The 14,325-nt window shown below is 38.7% G+C and overlaps 1 protein-coding gene across 1 annotated transcript in view; it reads right to left on the reverse strand.

The window, feature by feature from the left end:
- The window catches only part of LOC139740101 (CUGBP Elav-like family member 3-A), a 206,999-nt gene that overhangs the window by 30,840 nt on the left and 161,834 nt on the right, over positions 1–14,325 (reverse strand). The window contains 1 exon segment of the mRNA XM_071650687.1: positions 9,004–9,045. Coding sequence (XP_071506788.1) covers positions 9,004–9,045 — 42 coding nt within the window.

A 14,325-nucleotide genomic window follows, 5' to 3' on the forward strand; every position in this document is an offset into this window, starting at 1 on the left:
TGACTAGAGTTAAAAGTCTAAAATTTCCTGCAGAAATCAGAATGTAAATGCAAAGTCTTCAAATGTTAGAATGCTTTACAGAAATCCATATCTGCACTCTAGTGGATAATCAGAGATTTGGATGTCATAAGTGGGTATGAGGCCAACTTTGTGGATTGACAAGCCATCACTATCACTATTGCCACTGACACTGCTGTTTGTGTGGTGCACCAGCTGGAATTGACTTTGGGTAGAAGCAAAATTGTACAGAATGGGGTCATCTTACTTTCTTTCAGACATCATTCTTCAGTGCCAAACAGTGAATAGAAGATACCTCTCTTTTTCATGTTGATTTTTGGGGAACTTTGACTGAAATAACAGTTGCTGAGGTTCACTGGTAAAATAAAGTGTAGAAACAACTCAGCCATAGCCATCAATCTACAAGTTATGCATGTGCTTATGCATTAAAGCTTACTTATTTTATACACAGCTCTCAACAGGAGCACCAAGGGACAACGATGCCAATTTCATTTTACAAGTTGCAACAATTTTCCTCTCATTTCCACAAAATAAGTCAGTATTGAAGTGATTCATTATTAAAATTTACAAAAATAGTTTAACAACTTCATTTTGAATTCATTTATATGAAATTGAATTATGATTACTTTATTACAGGACTTCATGTAAGGGTTCTTCAGTATATTGACATGTGCTGGTTGTCAGAGTTGGGCTGCTGTGATGTATGCAATTTTTGTGGATTGTTCCATTGTTTGCCAATTATTATGGTTTGTTTGTTGTTTTTTTTCAAAAATTTATCACAAGCTTATCTTGGGTTATAAAATTCTCTTTCCAACAGCAGGTTTTCACTTTCAGTCATAAAGGTAAGAAATATTACAAAACTATTGGAAAATGTCAGCAGAGTCTCCTTTTAATGGTACTAAAAGAAGTAGTCATGACAGGATTAAAGAGAAGATAGAAGCTGGTTGACCTGCAGGTAAGTACTGCTACTGAGGATAGAGGCATATCAAGAGTGTGATAAGATATTCTGCAGCCAAGACAGATTTGCCATCCACAGTACCCCCTGCATAAATAACTAGGAGCTAGCATATTTTACTTGGTAAACTGCATGAAATTACTATCCTTGAAGAATTCAACATGATGAAGTGTGTAGATAATAAACTAGCCGATATTTTATGTCAGTAATAGAGTTTGTTTGCATCATAAATCATTTGTATTTCAGTTCTGAATACAAAAAAAAAAAAACATATCAAGACATAGTTTATTATGTTATTCATGATCACTTCTGCAGGCAATACAAGTCATTATCTAGTCATAAAAATTCTTGTCATAAACCTGATATAAAAAAAAAAGTTTGCCTAAACTTCTGTTTCTCAGTGTACAATGATGATCTATTTAACCCCATAATCATATTGTATGTGCACTAAAGATGATAAAGGCCAACATCACTATTATTTTTGTTTGTGTACCACACTAAAAATGCATTCATTTTGTATCTAGTTGGATTCACTGGCTTACATAAAGCATGTACAACACTGGAGCTTAGCATATGAACCAAAGTTAAGCAAATATAGGTTTTCCCATCCATTTTCGCACTTTTGTTATTCAATTTCAAAGATTTATTATTCAATTTTGTCCCGAGAAGCAGGTGGAACGCAAATCCTAACTTCAATTTTGTCAATTGTCATTGTAATTTGTTTTTCGTCAAACATTTTCGAAGATACAGCATTCAGAATCGTCAATTGTCATTCAAATTCGTCCCTCCCGCTAACGGATCGCAGAATGTGAAGATCAAATTCGTCTTTGTTCACACAATTTCATGAATTTTTCACTCAAATTAGTCAGATGTTGTCGATTATTTTGATGGTGAACCAAATTTAAGCCGACATATTTTACTTTCTCTCGTAAACTGTATCGTCACACATTATTCCCTAACCACTTGCTTGAACAATACACATGAAAAACAAGACTGCCAACGAAAATGATTGAAGGATAAACGACAGTCAAAAGTCATAACCCAGGACAGTATGTCAGTGTCACATTTTGAACTTTAACTCGTAATGTTCAAGTTTTCGCATCATAATGCATGAAGCAAAGTTAAAATTTTGTACCTGGAAAGCAGCAAACATAATTATGTTATCCATTCTTTGACATTAAACAGGCGACAATTCTACACTTAAATTTTGTCTTTAATTATGTTTGCCTAGAAATCTTTTGTCAGTTTTTCTGTTTGCGAGACGGTACACGTCTGTTTGTATCAGTGTGTACTCGGATTGCTTGTGTGTGTGTCTGTATCTGTGGTTCTGTGTGTGTCGGTGTGGGGGGGGGGGGAAGGCACTTGTGTGTATGTTAACTCCTGAATGTAAAATGTGAACGGTTACAGAAACAAAAAAAAAAAAAACAATACATGAATGACTGGAAAATCACACCGGGTAGAGATATGAGACGAATATGAATGAAAATTTAACGAAAATGACTGACAAAAGACGAAATCGATCCTGCTGTTTTGAGTGCTGCGAGTGAGACTGACGAATTTGAACTGTAAATGACAAAAATGTATGCCAAATGACTAAACTGAATGGACTTTATTTGAAAATGAACGACGAAAGACGAATTTGAAAGTAAGATTGCCCTACTACCCCGACATTCCGCGACGAAATTGAAGTAAAAATTTGTGAAATTGAATGAAAAAAAGTTTGAAAATGAATGGGAAAACCTATATTAATCAAGAGGTAGAATCATATCATGGCCAGGGCCACGTTTTTAAAAGGGGGGGGGGTTCATCAGCTGACAAGCAAAAAAAAAAAAAAAAAAAAAAAAAAAAATGGCCATACCCTCTTCATCGGCTGGCAAATGTCAAAAGCTTAACCACATTCTGGTTTTTTTTTTTTTTCTGGTGTCGCGTAAGGGAAGGGAAGGGAAGGGGAGGTTTCTAGCCTTACAGGCTTTTAGCCGGCCAGGCTCCCTACGGGGATGACAACCCTAGCTTGCATCTGTACGGACTGTGAAGGGGGAAACCCTGTTTCAGTCCCAGGAGCAAGTGGCTCCGGCCCCTGGTTACATTTGGTCTGGGTTGACTGCCCATTCCATCTACTTCTTATTGTCACGTTACCAAATGATAAAGCCTCGAAACGGAATGATTATATGATGATGAATATTGGAACGAATGACCGAGATTATGGCATTGTTAGCTTATTTATGTTATTTCTTATGATTTTATCACTCATTTGTGGAGACATTCATCCAAACCCAGGTCCGCACCAGAATAGATTTATTGTAGGCTTCACAAATATACGTGGTCTTCGCTCAAACTGGGATTCTTTGGAGCTTTCTCTCCTTAGATCCCGACCTCATATCTTTTGTGTATCAGAAACCTTCTTGAATAGCAAGATCGACGGTGATTTGTTCACTGTGCCTGGCTACTCCTTTCTTAGACGCGATCGACCAGACAACTCTAGTTGGGGTGGAATTATGGTGTACTACAGTGATGCCTTCACTGCCACAAGAATGCCTCAATATGAAAGCCTGTACCATGAATTAATCTGCCTGAAGATACATCTCCCTGGCCGCATGGTATTCATGTTCTGTGTGTATAGACCACCCTCTGCTGACGATAGCATCTACGATGTCATCTCAGATCACATCGACACTATCCAAGAGCTCCACCCTAGATCTGAAATTATTGTTCTGGGTGACCTCAATGCCCACCACGAAGAGTGGCTGGGAAGCATAAAGACAGATGCCCACGGGGATTCTGCATTCGACTTTGCCACACTCAACAATCTCCATCAACTTGTAGATGACCCCACCAGAATTGGAAAGGATGGAAGCTGTTCTAAACTGGACCTCTTCTTAACTACTTCCCCTGACAACCATGTGGTATCAGTTGATGCCCCCCCTTGGCTCCTCTGACCACTGTGTGGTTATGGACGTAGCTAACTACAGACTTCCAACTACAAGCAAGCCTGCCAAGCGCAAAATCTGGCAGTACGATAAAGCTGACTGGGACGGCATGCGCTCTTTTCTATCTGAAGCTGACTGGTCCTCCCTTTCAAAGACACATAGTGCTGATGCTGCCTGGAACAGTGTAAAAGACAACATTGGTGATGCCATGGACCTTTTCATACCATCCAGAACTACCAAACACAAGTACTCGGATAAACCATGGTTCAATGGTAGATGTCATGATGCTGTCAAAACCAAACAGAAAGCATACAAACAGTGGCAAAAAAAACGCACAAGTGAACTCTGGATCTTGTACATGAAATCCAAATCTGAATGCCAGCGCATCATACGCAGAGCTCGTATTCAGTTCTCGCACCACCTGGAGCAGGAACTCAAGTATGCCAACAGTAAACAATGGTGGAAACTGGTGAAGTCTGTAACTGATAGCAACAAAACATCCGCTGTTCCTCCATTGAAAAGTGATAATGGACAGATCTTCAATGAGGTTGCAGACAAGCCGAGCTCCTGAACAACACCTTTGCTGCAAATGCTCATCTTGACGACAAGGGCAAAGTCCCTCCCAATCTGAACTTAAAAACTGATGAAACCATCTCTATCGTCAAATTCTGGCCTAAGGTTGTTCTTAAGAAACTCCGTAATCTCGACACATCCAAGGCTACTGGCCCAGATGGCATCTCAGCCACGGTACTTAAGAACTGTGCGCCAGAGCTTGCACCTGTTCTTTCAAAGCTCTTCCAAATATCCTTGAACAGCAAGTCCGTGCCTTCAGAGTGGAAAACTGCTCATGTTGTAGCAGTGCCCAAGAAAGGGAACAAACAAGATCCATCCAACTACAGGCCCATATCTCTTCTCTCTATCATCTCGAAAGTAACGGAGAGCATAATTGGTGACCAAATTCGGAAACATCTCGAAAGACATCAACTTCTGAGCGATGCGCAATATGGGTTCCGGGAGAACAGATCCACTGTTGACATGCTTTCATATATCACCCAATGGTGGAACGACTCCCTAGACTCTCAACAGGAAGTCAGGATCATAGCTCTAGACATCAAGAAAGCCTTTGACTGTGTTTGGCACCGTGGCCTTTTAACGAAATTGTCATCCTTTGGCATACATGGAGATATATATGGATGGATTTCATCATTCTTGGCCGATAGGCATCAGGCTGTTGTTCTAGATGGCTACACTTCATCATCCAAGACCCTATCTGCTGGTGTGCCACAGGGAAGTGTGCTAGGGTCCCTGCTCTTCCTTATGTACATTGACGACTTGACTTCCCTTGTGGAAAATGATCTCCACCTCTTTGCTGATGACTCAACTCTGCACATTGTTATAAAGAATTCTTGTGACAGAACCATCTGTGCTGAGAGCCTCCAGCGTGACTTGTTGACTATTGAGAAATGGGCTACAGATTGGTGCGTCACCTTCAATGCAAGCAAGACAGAAGAGATGATCATCAGCAGGAAGCGGAACCAGAACCACCCTCCTCTCTACTTCATGAACTCTGCCCTACAGCCAACCAGACGTATCACCCTCCTTGGTGTTATCATTACCAACACCTTGACTTGGGCTCCTTATGTCACATGCCTTGCCAAAAAGGTTGCAAAGAGGCTTTACATTCTTAGCCGTTCAAGAGATCTCCTTCCATTTAAGGCAAGAGTCACCATCTACAAAGCTTACATTAGGCCCTTAATGGAGTATGCATGCCCGATATGGGCTGGAGCTGGTTCCACTGCACTTGGGCTACTGGACAGGCTACAGAGAAAAGCCCTTCGCCTCCTAAGAATTGATGACCCCACCAAAGTTGGAATTTATCCACTGGAGCATCGAAGAAATGTGGCATCTCTTTGTACCTTCTACCCGCCATTTCTTCTTGAGACCGTCCCTTGAGCTGTCTGGAATTCTTCCACCACTGGTCTCCAATGTTCGATTGACACGCTCTTCTGCAATTGCTCACCCCTACAGAGTTACTGTACCAAAGTCGAACACGTATCTCCATCAGTCTTCTTACATACCAAGGACGACTCGGCTGTGGAACTCACTTCCCACCAATATATTTCCTCTAGCTCCAAATATGGACAGATTTAAGAATTGTGTTAATTCGTATTTAATTAGTTTGTTGTAAGAAATGATTTTTGTTATTTTGTATATATGCATACAGTGTATAAGTTATTTTGATTATGGTTTACAATTTGGTAATCTAGGGCCACCTCTCATCAAATTATGATGGTAACATCAGGCCCAAAAAATCTAATTAAAAAAAAAAAAAAAAAGGGAGGGGGTGGGGGCCCAAAGTTGTTACAACCTATGTATTCCTATGTATTGTGCAAAAAAAGTGAGGGGCCCCGTTCCGCCAGCCTTGCTTATCACATACACAAACAGCTGGCACATTAGACTGTCTTTCTCTTTTAAAACAATATAACAAATGATGCACAGGTCTGAGTATGTCAGTAGGAATTGTGTGCATAAGGCAACTATGAAATTGCTAACCCATGAAGCAAAGCCAAGTGGGTTTAGATGGGATCCATTGTCACTACATGCACACTATTCCTATGAATAAATCATTGAAGCACAAGTGTATCATCTGTTTTATTGAACAGTGGATAAATTTTTGCCAAAGATCTATTTTTTCAATTATATGGCAAATGTACTTGATGCATGGCTAGCTGTGAGTCAGCTACCCTGATGCATAACAAATTTACTGGATCCATGGCTAGCCATCTCTTGTGAAGTGCAAAAGCTCTTGCTCTTTATGTGAAAACTACATGCAGATCAATTAATTATTGCATGGCAATGGTTTTTGTTTAGAAAAAACCACGAAAGAATTAATGATATTTGTGAATTTTATCAGACTATCGTTTCATGAAAGTAGGCAGCAATGACAAATTGTCAGTCTCTGACAATTACCATAGTAACGGTCAGTGATCAGAGCATCTCAGCCAATCAAATTTGAGGATTTTACTGAAATTGTCACAGACAAGGAGCATCACACAACATAATGCCATCACATTGTGTGAGCCCATTTTGCAAACTGCTCCTCCATGATTGCCCAATAGGTTGCGGATTTGGGGAGAGTTCTGGCAGCGCATCTGCTACTTCACTACCCCCATGTTGAGACACTCCCCACATAAACACTGCATTGCTTCAGATATACCTGCAGCAACCCAGAGGTAGCAATTTAGCTCTGCCATTTCTTGACTGTTTTGAGTTCCCTCTTTGTCCGTGAATTTTTGTTCGAAGAGATAACTTTCCCAGACCACAATCTTCCTCTTTTTTTTTCCATTAATAGGCTGTAATGTACTCTGAAGTGGAATTTTCAGAGAAAAGTAACTTCGAAAGGGAAACAACACATGTTTAGCTACAGCCTCTTACAGAGCACAACAATTGACATACATGTACTATACACATGTGTTTGCACATATGTATGAAGTCCCTACTGTTAGGCATGCACATGTGATGGTTGTGATCAGGTGCATGCAAAGTCAAGCAACGTATTGCTCTATGTTACATGGACAGCATCGATCGATATAATGTATCATAATCGAGCATCAACCCATCACGGGATTGTACAAATATTCTCCTTTTGTGAAGTTAGCAAGAAACTCTGAGAATAAACTAGTTGAGTTATGTGTTTACAAGTGCCGTATCTACCATATAGTATGAGCTAAGTCCTTGCCTAATAGTACACCCCTGTTCATATGAAGGCTAGAGAGACAACTGACTGCTCTTGATACTGACTTCTGCTATAAAGCATTCAAAATACAGTTTAACATTCTATTCAAACAACATGCAGAAAATAATAAATGACTAAAACCACTGTCACGCTATGGAAAAATTGAGTATTTACTGCATAATGTGGTGGAGCTTGCTTGTTCAATTGATTTCAAGGTCCAATCATCACTGAGATATGAGAATTGCTATTTGATGGAGAGCTAGCAAAGGCAGAAATAATCTCAATTAATTCCTGTAATATGCCTTAAGTTTCTGCAATATTCTTGGCAGACTAATCAGAGTTTACAGATTAGTGACTGACCCTGTAATCACAGAGCACTATTAGGCAAACTCTTGCGCAAACGCACAGCACAATGCTGTGCTGGAACACCAAATATGTTGTTCACTGGATGAGTTAGTCCAGTTTTAATAAACAAAGCACAGTACAGTTCAACACAGCACACCACTGAGCAGCATGAATGACATCAAAACATTACAGGAAAAAAAAAAACACCTGCCACCAAGATTTCGAAAAAAGTACAGATACCTTTTAATATTCATTATAGGACACTAAGTAAACCATGATAAAATCAAATCATGCAAGCAGATAGGCAAAAAAAGCATAGAAATATTCATGATATCAAAATCTACCATATTCACAAGGGTCATAATAAATGAAACTATCTATTTGGAAGAGTACAATTAAAAGAACAGTCTAGCGCAAATATAGTTACAGCACAGGACTTGAAAAGACTGGACTTGGCACTTATTATAAAAGAGTCACACAACAAGAATTCCATCAAACTTGAAGCATCACTATGCATTGCACCTGCCAATAATGGTCAAGAACTGCATGTGCTATATGAAACACATCAACTGTAGACATAGAACTTCCATTCACTAAATGGAGGATTGAACTTGGAATTACCTGTCCATTCCATCCCCTTATCTTGATGAAATGACTGTACCTTTAGACATCAATGCGAAGAATTTGTGATACTGCCCCTACTGAAAATTATTCCTTTAGTATATCATTTGCAGTTAGCTAACTGAAAAAGTGCCTATGAGGCAATGAACTTCGTACTGCCATACTACAATTCAATGACAAACAAAACTTTGATCTGAAATTCAGAACCAAGAACAATTACAAAATCCCATACATTTGAGAACATTGTTTAAATATTGAATAAAATATGACATCCACAAACAAAGCAAAGTCTAGCGACAAATAAGCATATCTTGTTGTTAATTTTTCAACACTGTCATTTTTGGAGTTGAATGGAAGTTCACAGTCTTTTGACAATAAACAACATACATCCAGTCTGATACCTGTTTGTGTATGTCTAAGGCTCGCATGCCATTTGAGACTTGCTTGAAGAATGGCCATTGGGTTGAACCATTGCCAATATGGGTAGGAGATGAGCATTACAAGATGAGGAATCAAACAACAGCATGGTTCTTTAGGAATTCATTCTGAGTTTTACTGTTGTTTTTGCTTTGAATTGGCAAGTCTCATGCAGCAGTTGACTCTGCTCTCACGATGGCAAGCAGTTATATTCCATGTAATAATAATGATTAAATACTGTATATCAATGTTTTCCCCATACCTGTCTGCATACAACTGGCTATGTGGTCAATGGGATGTGTGATAGTTTTAGTCTAAACAGAATATAACTTTTGTTAAAAAGGAATGAAATATCCATATCAGAATATTTCAGCTCATTTAGACAAATGTATGCACACTGACTATGTTTTTCATTATATATTTGCCTGTCTTGCACCAATGCAGTAAACCATTGGTCAATGTAGTGAAAATGGAGGGCACTATATGGGAAAATGGTTATTAAGATTCTTTCTCAACTCAGTGTTACACAATCACAACTAATGGGAAATTCATCTTCTCCCTTGCAACATACGAAGATGAAAAGGAATAGCCTGATGTACTACTATCTTTGGGCCAAAGTTGCCAATCCTGTTGATTACCAATACCCTTGGTTGGTATCTGCAGCTGTTTCTGCTTCTTCATCTTGCTTGAGTCAAAAGGGGCATGAGCTTTTGATCTTAGCAGAATCTTCATCAGAGGCAAAACGACAATGTCTCCTGTCTATAGGCTGCCAAAACCCATCGCAACTATTTGGGATAGTTTATATGATTACATTCTTGTAAGGACCTTCACACAGGCACTCCTTGTATGGCAAATGAATAAAGAGATCAACAAGAAACATGAGAGACAAAATTGCATGAATCTACTGAGCACAATACTAAGTATTTTCCATTCTCCCTTCCCTGCACACCAAACTATGTACAAGGAATGATGGTTAATTAACTCCTGCATATTGATGGTTGAGTTGAGTTGAGTTTATTTAACCACGGTAAAAAGCTTGCTATCAGCTAAAAGCTGTTTTTCAGCAAGGCTGTGACACCACAGGAACATGCCTTTATACACAGCCTGACTGTGGATTGGGGCAACATCATGCTTTTTCTTTAATGAAATTATAAATAGAATGGTAATCACAGTCATGCTTTGACTGTGAGATGGGGTAATGTATCAACATATATATGCATTGTTATATTTGACATTACAGGACAGTATGAGAAATATTTGTACCGCACAGATCATTGATAATAGTGAGACTCTTATAAAGCGCTCATTTCTACCTAAAAAGATACTCAAGGCGCTATAGAACAGAGTACATATTGTGTAACGTTACAACAGTATCACAGAAAATGATAAGACAATAAACCAACAAACAATAGGCCTATATACGTACACATACTATACATACAGGTATACAATATTGTCAATTTAAATTGAAAATATAGGTCTTGTAACAGCCTTGGGATTACAGGGCAATTTCAGACTAGTTAAAATTTTAGTCTGAAGAGAAAAAAGAACAATTTACTAGCACAACAATAAATATTTTATCAAATTGGATAAAAATTAGGGAAGTTATAAAATTGTGAAGTTTTGATAATTTTCACAAAACAATTCTTGAACAGTCAATAAAAACCTGCAAATAGTGAGCCTATGATGTCATTGCCTCACAACTTGCAATATAATTTGTACATAGAATCTTGAAATTTCCTTTTTTTTTTTTTTGGTTCAAGTGCAATTATGCCCCAACCTAAAATCCTAATGTGTGACTGTACATCACAAAACCAACGGTCGCACCACTTGATTTTACATAAGGACTAAAAAAGGGTGAAACTGGTCAACCTAGTCAAGCTTGAGTTCTTCATACATACTGAAAGAGCTGTTCTTCTACATTATTCTTAAGTTTGGGATCATAAAGCAAATGGGAAAGTGTGTTTTTAGCAGTTTTCTAGAATACTGTACAAGTGGTTACTAATACTAGTAGGTATGTCTTACAGGCCCCTTTTCATTTCTTAAAAATCCTTTACACACTCTTCATTCTCAACTCTATTAACTTTTGAAAGGATGATGCTGCTTTGAAAGTTGGTATTAATCATGGACAGAATCTGCTAAGAAAATCTGCTCAATTTCATCTTAATCTGATAATCCCGTCATTGTCGTTGCCAAGGTAGTTTACATCCTGTTTTGTTTTGTTTGTTTGTTTGTTTTTTTGTGTTTTTTTTTGGGGGGGGGGGAGGGGGTCCCATTCCTTGCACGGCTAGCATGGCTTGGTAAAGATTAAGCGTTTGAATAGACCCTCCACTTTGGAGCCTTTTTTGTCAGTTCACACTTTTCCAGAGTGTGTGCTTTCTTTCCAATATTTAGATAGGTTAGAAGAGTCCATTTCAATTGAGTTATACATCATTTTAAAGCTTAAATTCTGCTCTTTCAGAATCTGCCCCAAACTAAAAATCCATATCTGGCGACTTTTTTTTGTTTTGTTTTGTGATGCATGGTCACATATATCTGACTGAATGTTATTTTGAAGATATTCAGCCAGGAATAACATTATGTTTCATACTTTCAAAGCAGACGAATTGAAATTTTGTCTTTTGTCTACACTATCGATGGGAAATTGTGGGATGACTCAGCTCACTCCTTTACATGCTCATATCAACTGTTTGAGAACTGTGTTTGCAAAAATTAGTGCATCTTTTAAAACATACACTGGGCACTTTTAATCATCTTTTTTCAAATTTTCACTCAAGTGCTTGCAAACTTTTTTCTTTCTTTTCAGACTAACATTTATCTGGTCCAGAATTCATCTTCAAGGTACAATAGGAATAAAGATTAAGACATGCATGGTCCTTTAAGTATCACCATGAGGAAAAATGGCAATTTTGCTTTTCTCCATTGCCAGTACCTTAATATCTTAGGTAGATAAGCCAACCAAGTTGCATCCTCCAACTTACTGATGACATACATGCCTACCTGTATACATCCATTTCCTGTATGCATCAATTAAGAACATATCTCTATTCCAATATATCTACCTGCAAATACACATGAAATCACAGATGCATATACACACACATACTTGACTATCAATGCACATTCAGATTCGCATACTCACTCTCAAGACCCCAAGCATGACTACTATACAGGTGCATGGTATACAGATAATTCCTATCAATGCACATAATTCCTTTCATTAAGATAAATGCAAATGCAAGTTCACCTGAATTTGATAACCTAGACATCATATTGTGAAATTCAATGCCATGATAAAATACTGTGTGCATTACCAGAAAGCTCTTCTCTCTCAAAAGAAAAATACCTTGTTTACTTGAAATTCTTTACAGGCTCACACAGATTTTGATGTTAACTTCAGGGCAAATCATTCAAGTAAACACATCTACTGGATGTGTAAAGTTGCCAAAGTTCAATGGCTTAGTATAGAGTTCACATTTCCTCCTATAATTTCTACAAGATTATTGATAGTTGTTAAATATTTTAATGTAAACCATGTATAATGTGGTTACTTCATCAACAAACCCAAGGGCTTGGCTTTATGCAGGATTGTGTTAATATGTGTCTGTCAGTGAGCATTAGTAAGCACATGTGATTTGACTGTGTGTGCTATTGTGAGTGCGTTTGAGTGAGTGTATGTGTATTATAAGTGGGTATGTGCGTAACAGTGTGCTAGGGGAGGGGGAATTTACACAAAGAGAAGCATCTTATGCCAAGTGGAGACAAGTAAGAACCAGCAGACTGATCCCCTGGGACTGTGAATTACAGGTTCACCTACCGATAACAATGGATATTGTAATCCCGCAGACACAGCCTCATGCAAAGAGTTATAAAGATAGAGAGAGAGAGAGAGAGAGAGAGAGAGAGAGAGAGAGAGAGAGACATGAGTGAGAGAGTTAGACTGATGGATAGACAAAAACAGAGTGTGGGAAATACAGACACAACAGGGCAGTGCAGAGGAAGCAAATGCTTAGAATTCAACTGCCTTTCATTCTTTCTCACACTGCTGCACCTCCCAACCTTAATTCCAATCTTTGGTCACTGTCGCAAAATTACTTGAAAATGTGACATAATCGGATACCACTGCAACCAAGGGAGGTGCCTGCTAATGGAGAATACCTCATTGGGCTATGTTTGCTCTAACCATTTCACTGCTTTATTGATCACTGTGGTGTAAACTCATTTGGTGTAATGGCCAAATGACTTCATATAATAAAAAGCCAAAGAGAGAGGGGAAAAGAGAGGTAAAAATACTTTGAGACCACACTGGAACAGAGAACCCTACCATGTAATTAGGGAGAAGAGTTAAAATAAATAGGCACAAGAGAGAGAGAGAGGGAGAGAGAGAGGGGGGGGGGGGGGGGGAGAGAGAAGTCAAGGTAATTACCAAAGCATAAGACTCTGGGAGAAAGATAACATGTGAGTCAGAATGGTACATGAAACAGGTGGAATTGCTGAGATAGAGGGCACAGCTACTGAAGAATAATAAATAAATTCAACGAGAACTTACCCTGTTTGAAGTTTGATTTTTATTATTTGAGTAATAGGAGTGTGAGTTAATATGAGATCCCACTCGCACGCTATGCGCAGTCAATATTCGTCGCCCCAGAGCAAATCTCCACGTAACAAAATCGGACTGTCTTCCGACGTCTCGCCTTACATAATGTCAATTTTAGGTGAGAGAACTGATCCGAAGACCCAACTGGGTGAAGTGAGATTTTGCCTGTTCCAAGAGGAAATGCGACCACATGTCACAATCCCACAATCTGGAAATAAATTGACGGAGAGTAAGAACATTACCTTGAAGTTTGAATTGAGGTGGGTAGTGGAGGGCTATATTAACTCACACTCCTATTACTCAAATAATAAAAATCAAACTTCAAACAGGTAAGTTCTCGTTTAATTTATTTATTATTTTTCGTAATCTCCGTTGTTCATTAATATGAGATTTTGAAGCAAGTGGTCACATTTCTGTAAAACCAAGCAATGTAATGGTGATAAGAATGACATAGCTCACCAATAATACCCAGAAATCTCTTCAATGATTATCCTAAGGTATGCCATGAAGAACCTACATGTAGGTCCTGCCCTGATCGACGGCTTATCATAGAACCTGTTTGAAGGTTTCCTTGTTAGACCATCCGGCCTGTTTCAGAATGTCCGCTATGGGCACATCTGCTGTCTTTGCAGTAGAGACTGCTGCAGCCCTTGTAGAATGCGGCTTGAAAATTCTAGTGTCGATACCCGCCGCACTCATTGTCTCCTTT

This window comes from Diadema antillarum, unplaced genomic scaffold, assembly GCF_040938485.1.
Source record: "Diadema antillarum isolate AM-2024a unplaced genomic scaffold, OU_Dant_1.0 seq00000835_RagTag, whole genome shotgun sequence".
NCBI classification, from domain to species: domain Eukaryota; kingdom Metazoa; phylum Echinodermata; class Echinoidea; order Diadematoida; family Diadematidae; genus Diadema; species Diadema antillarum.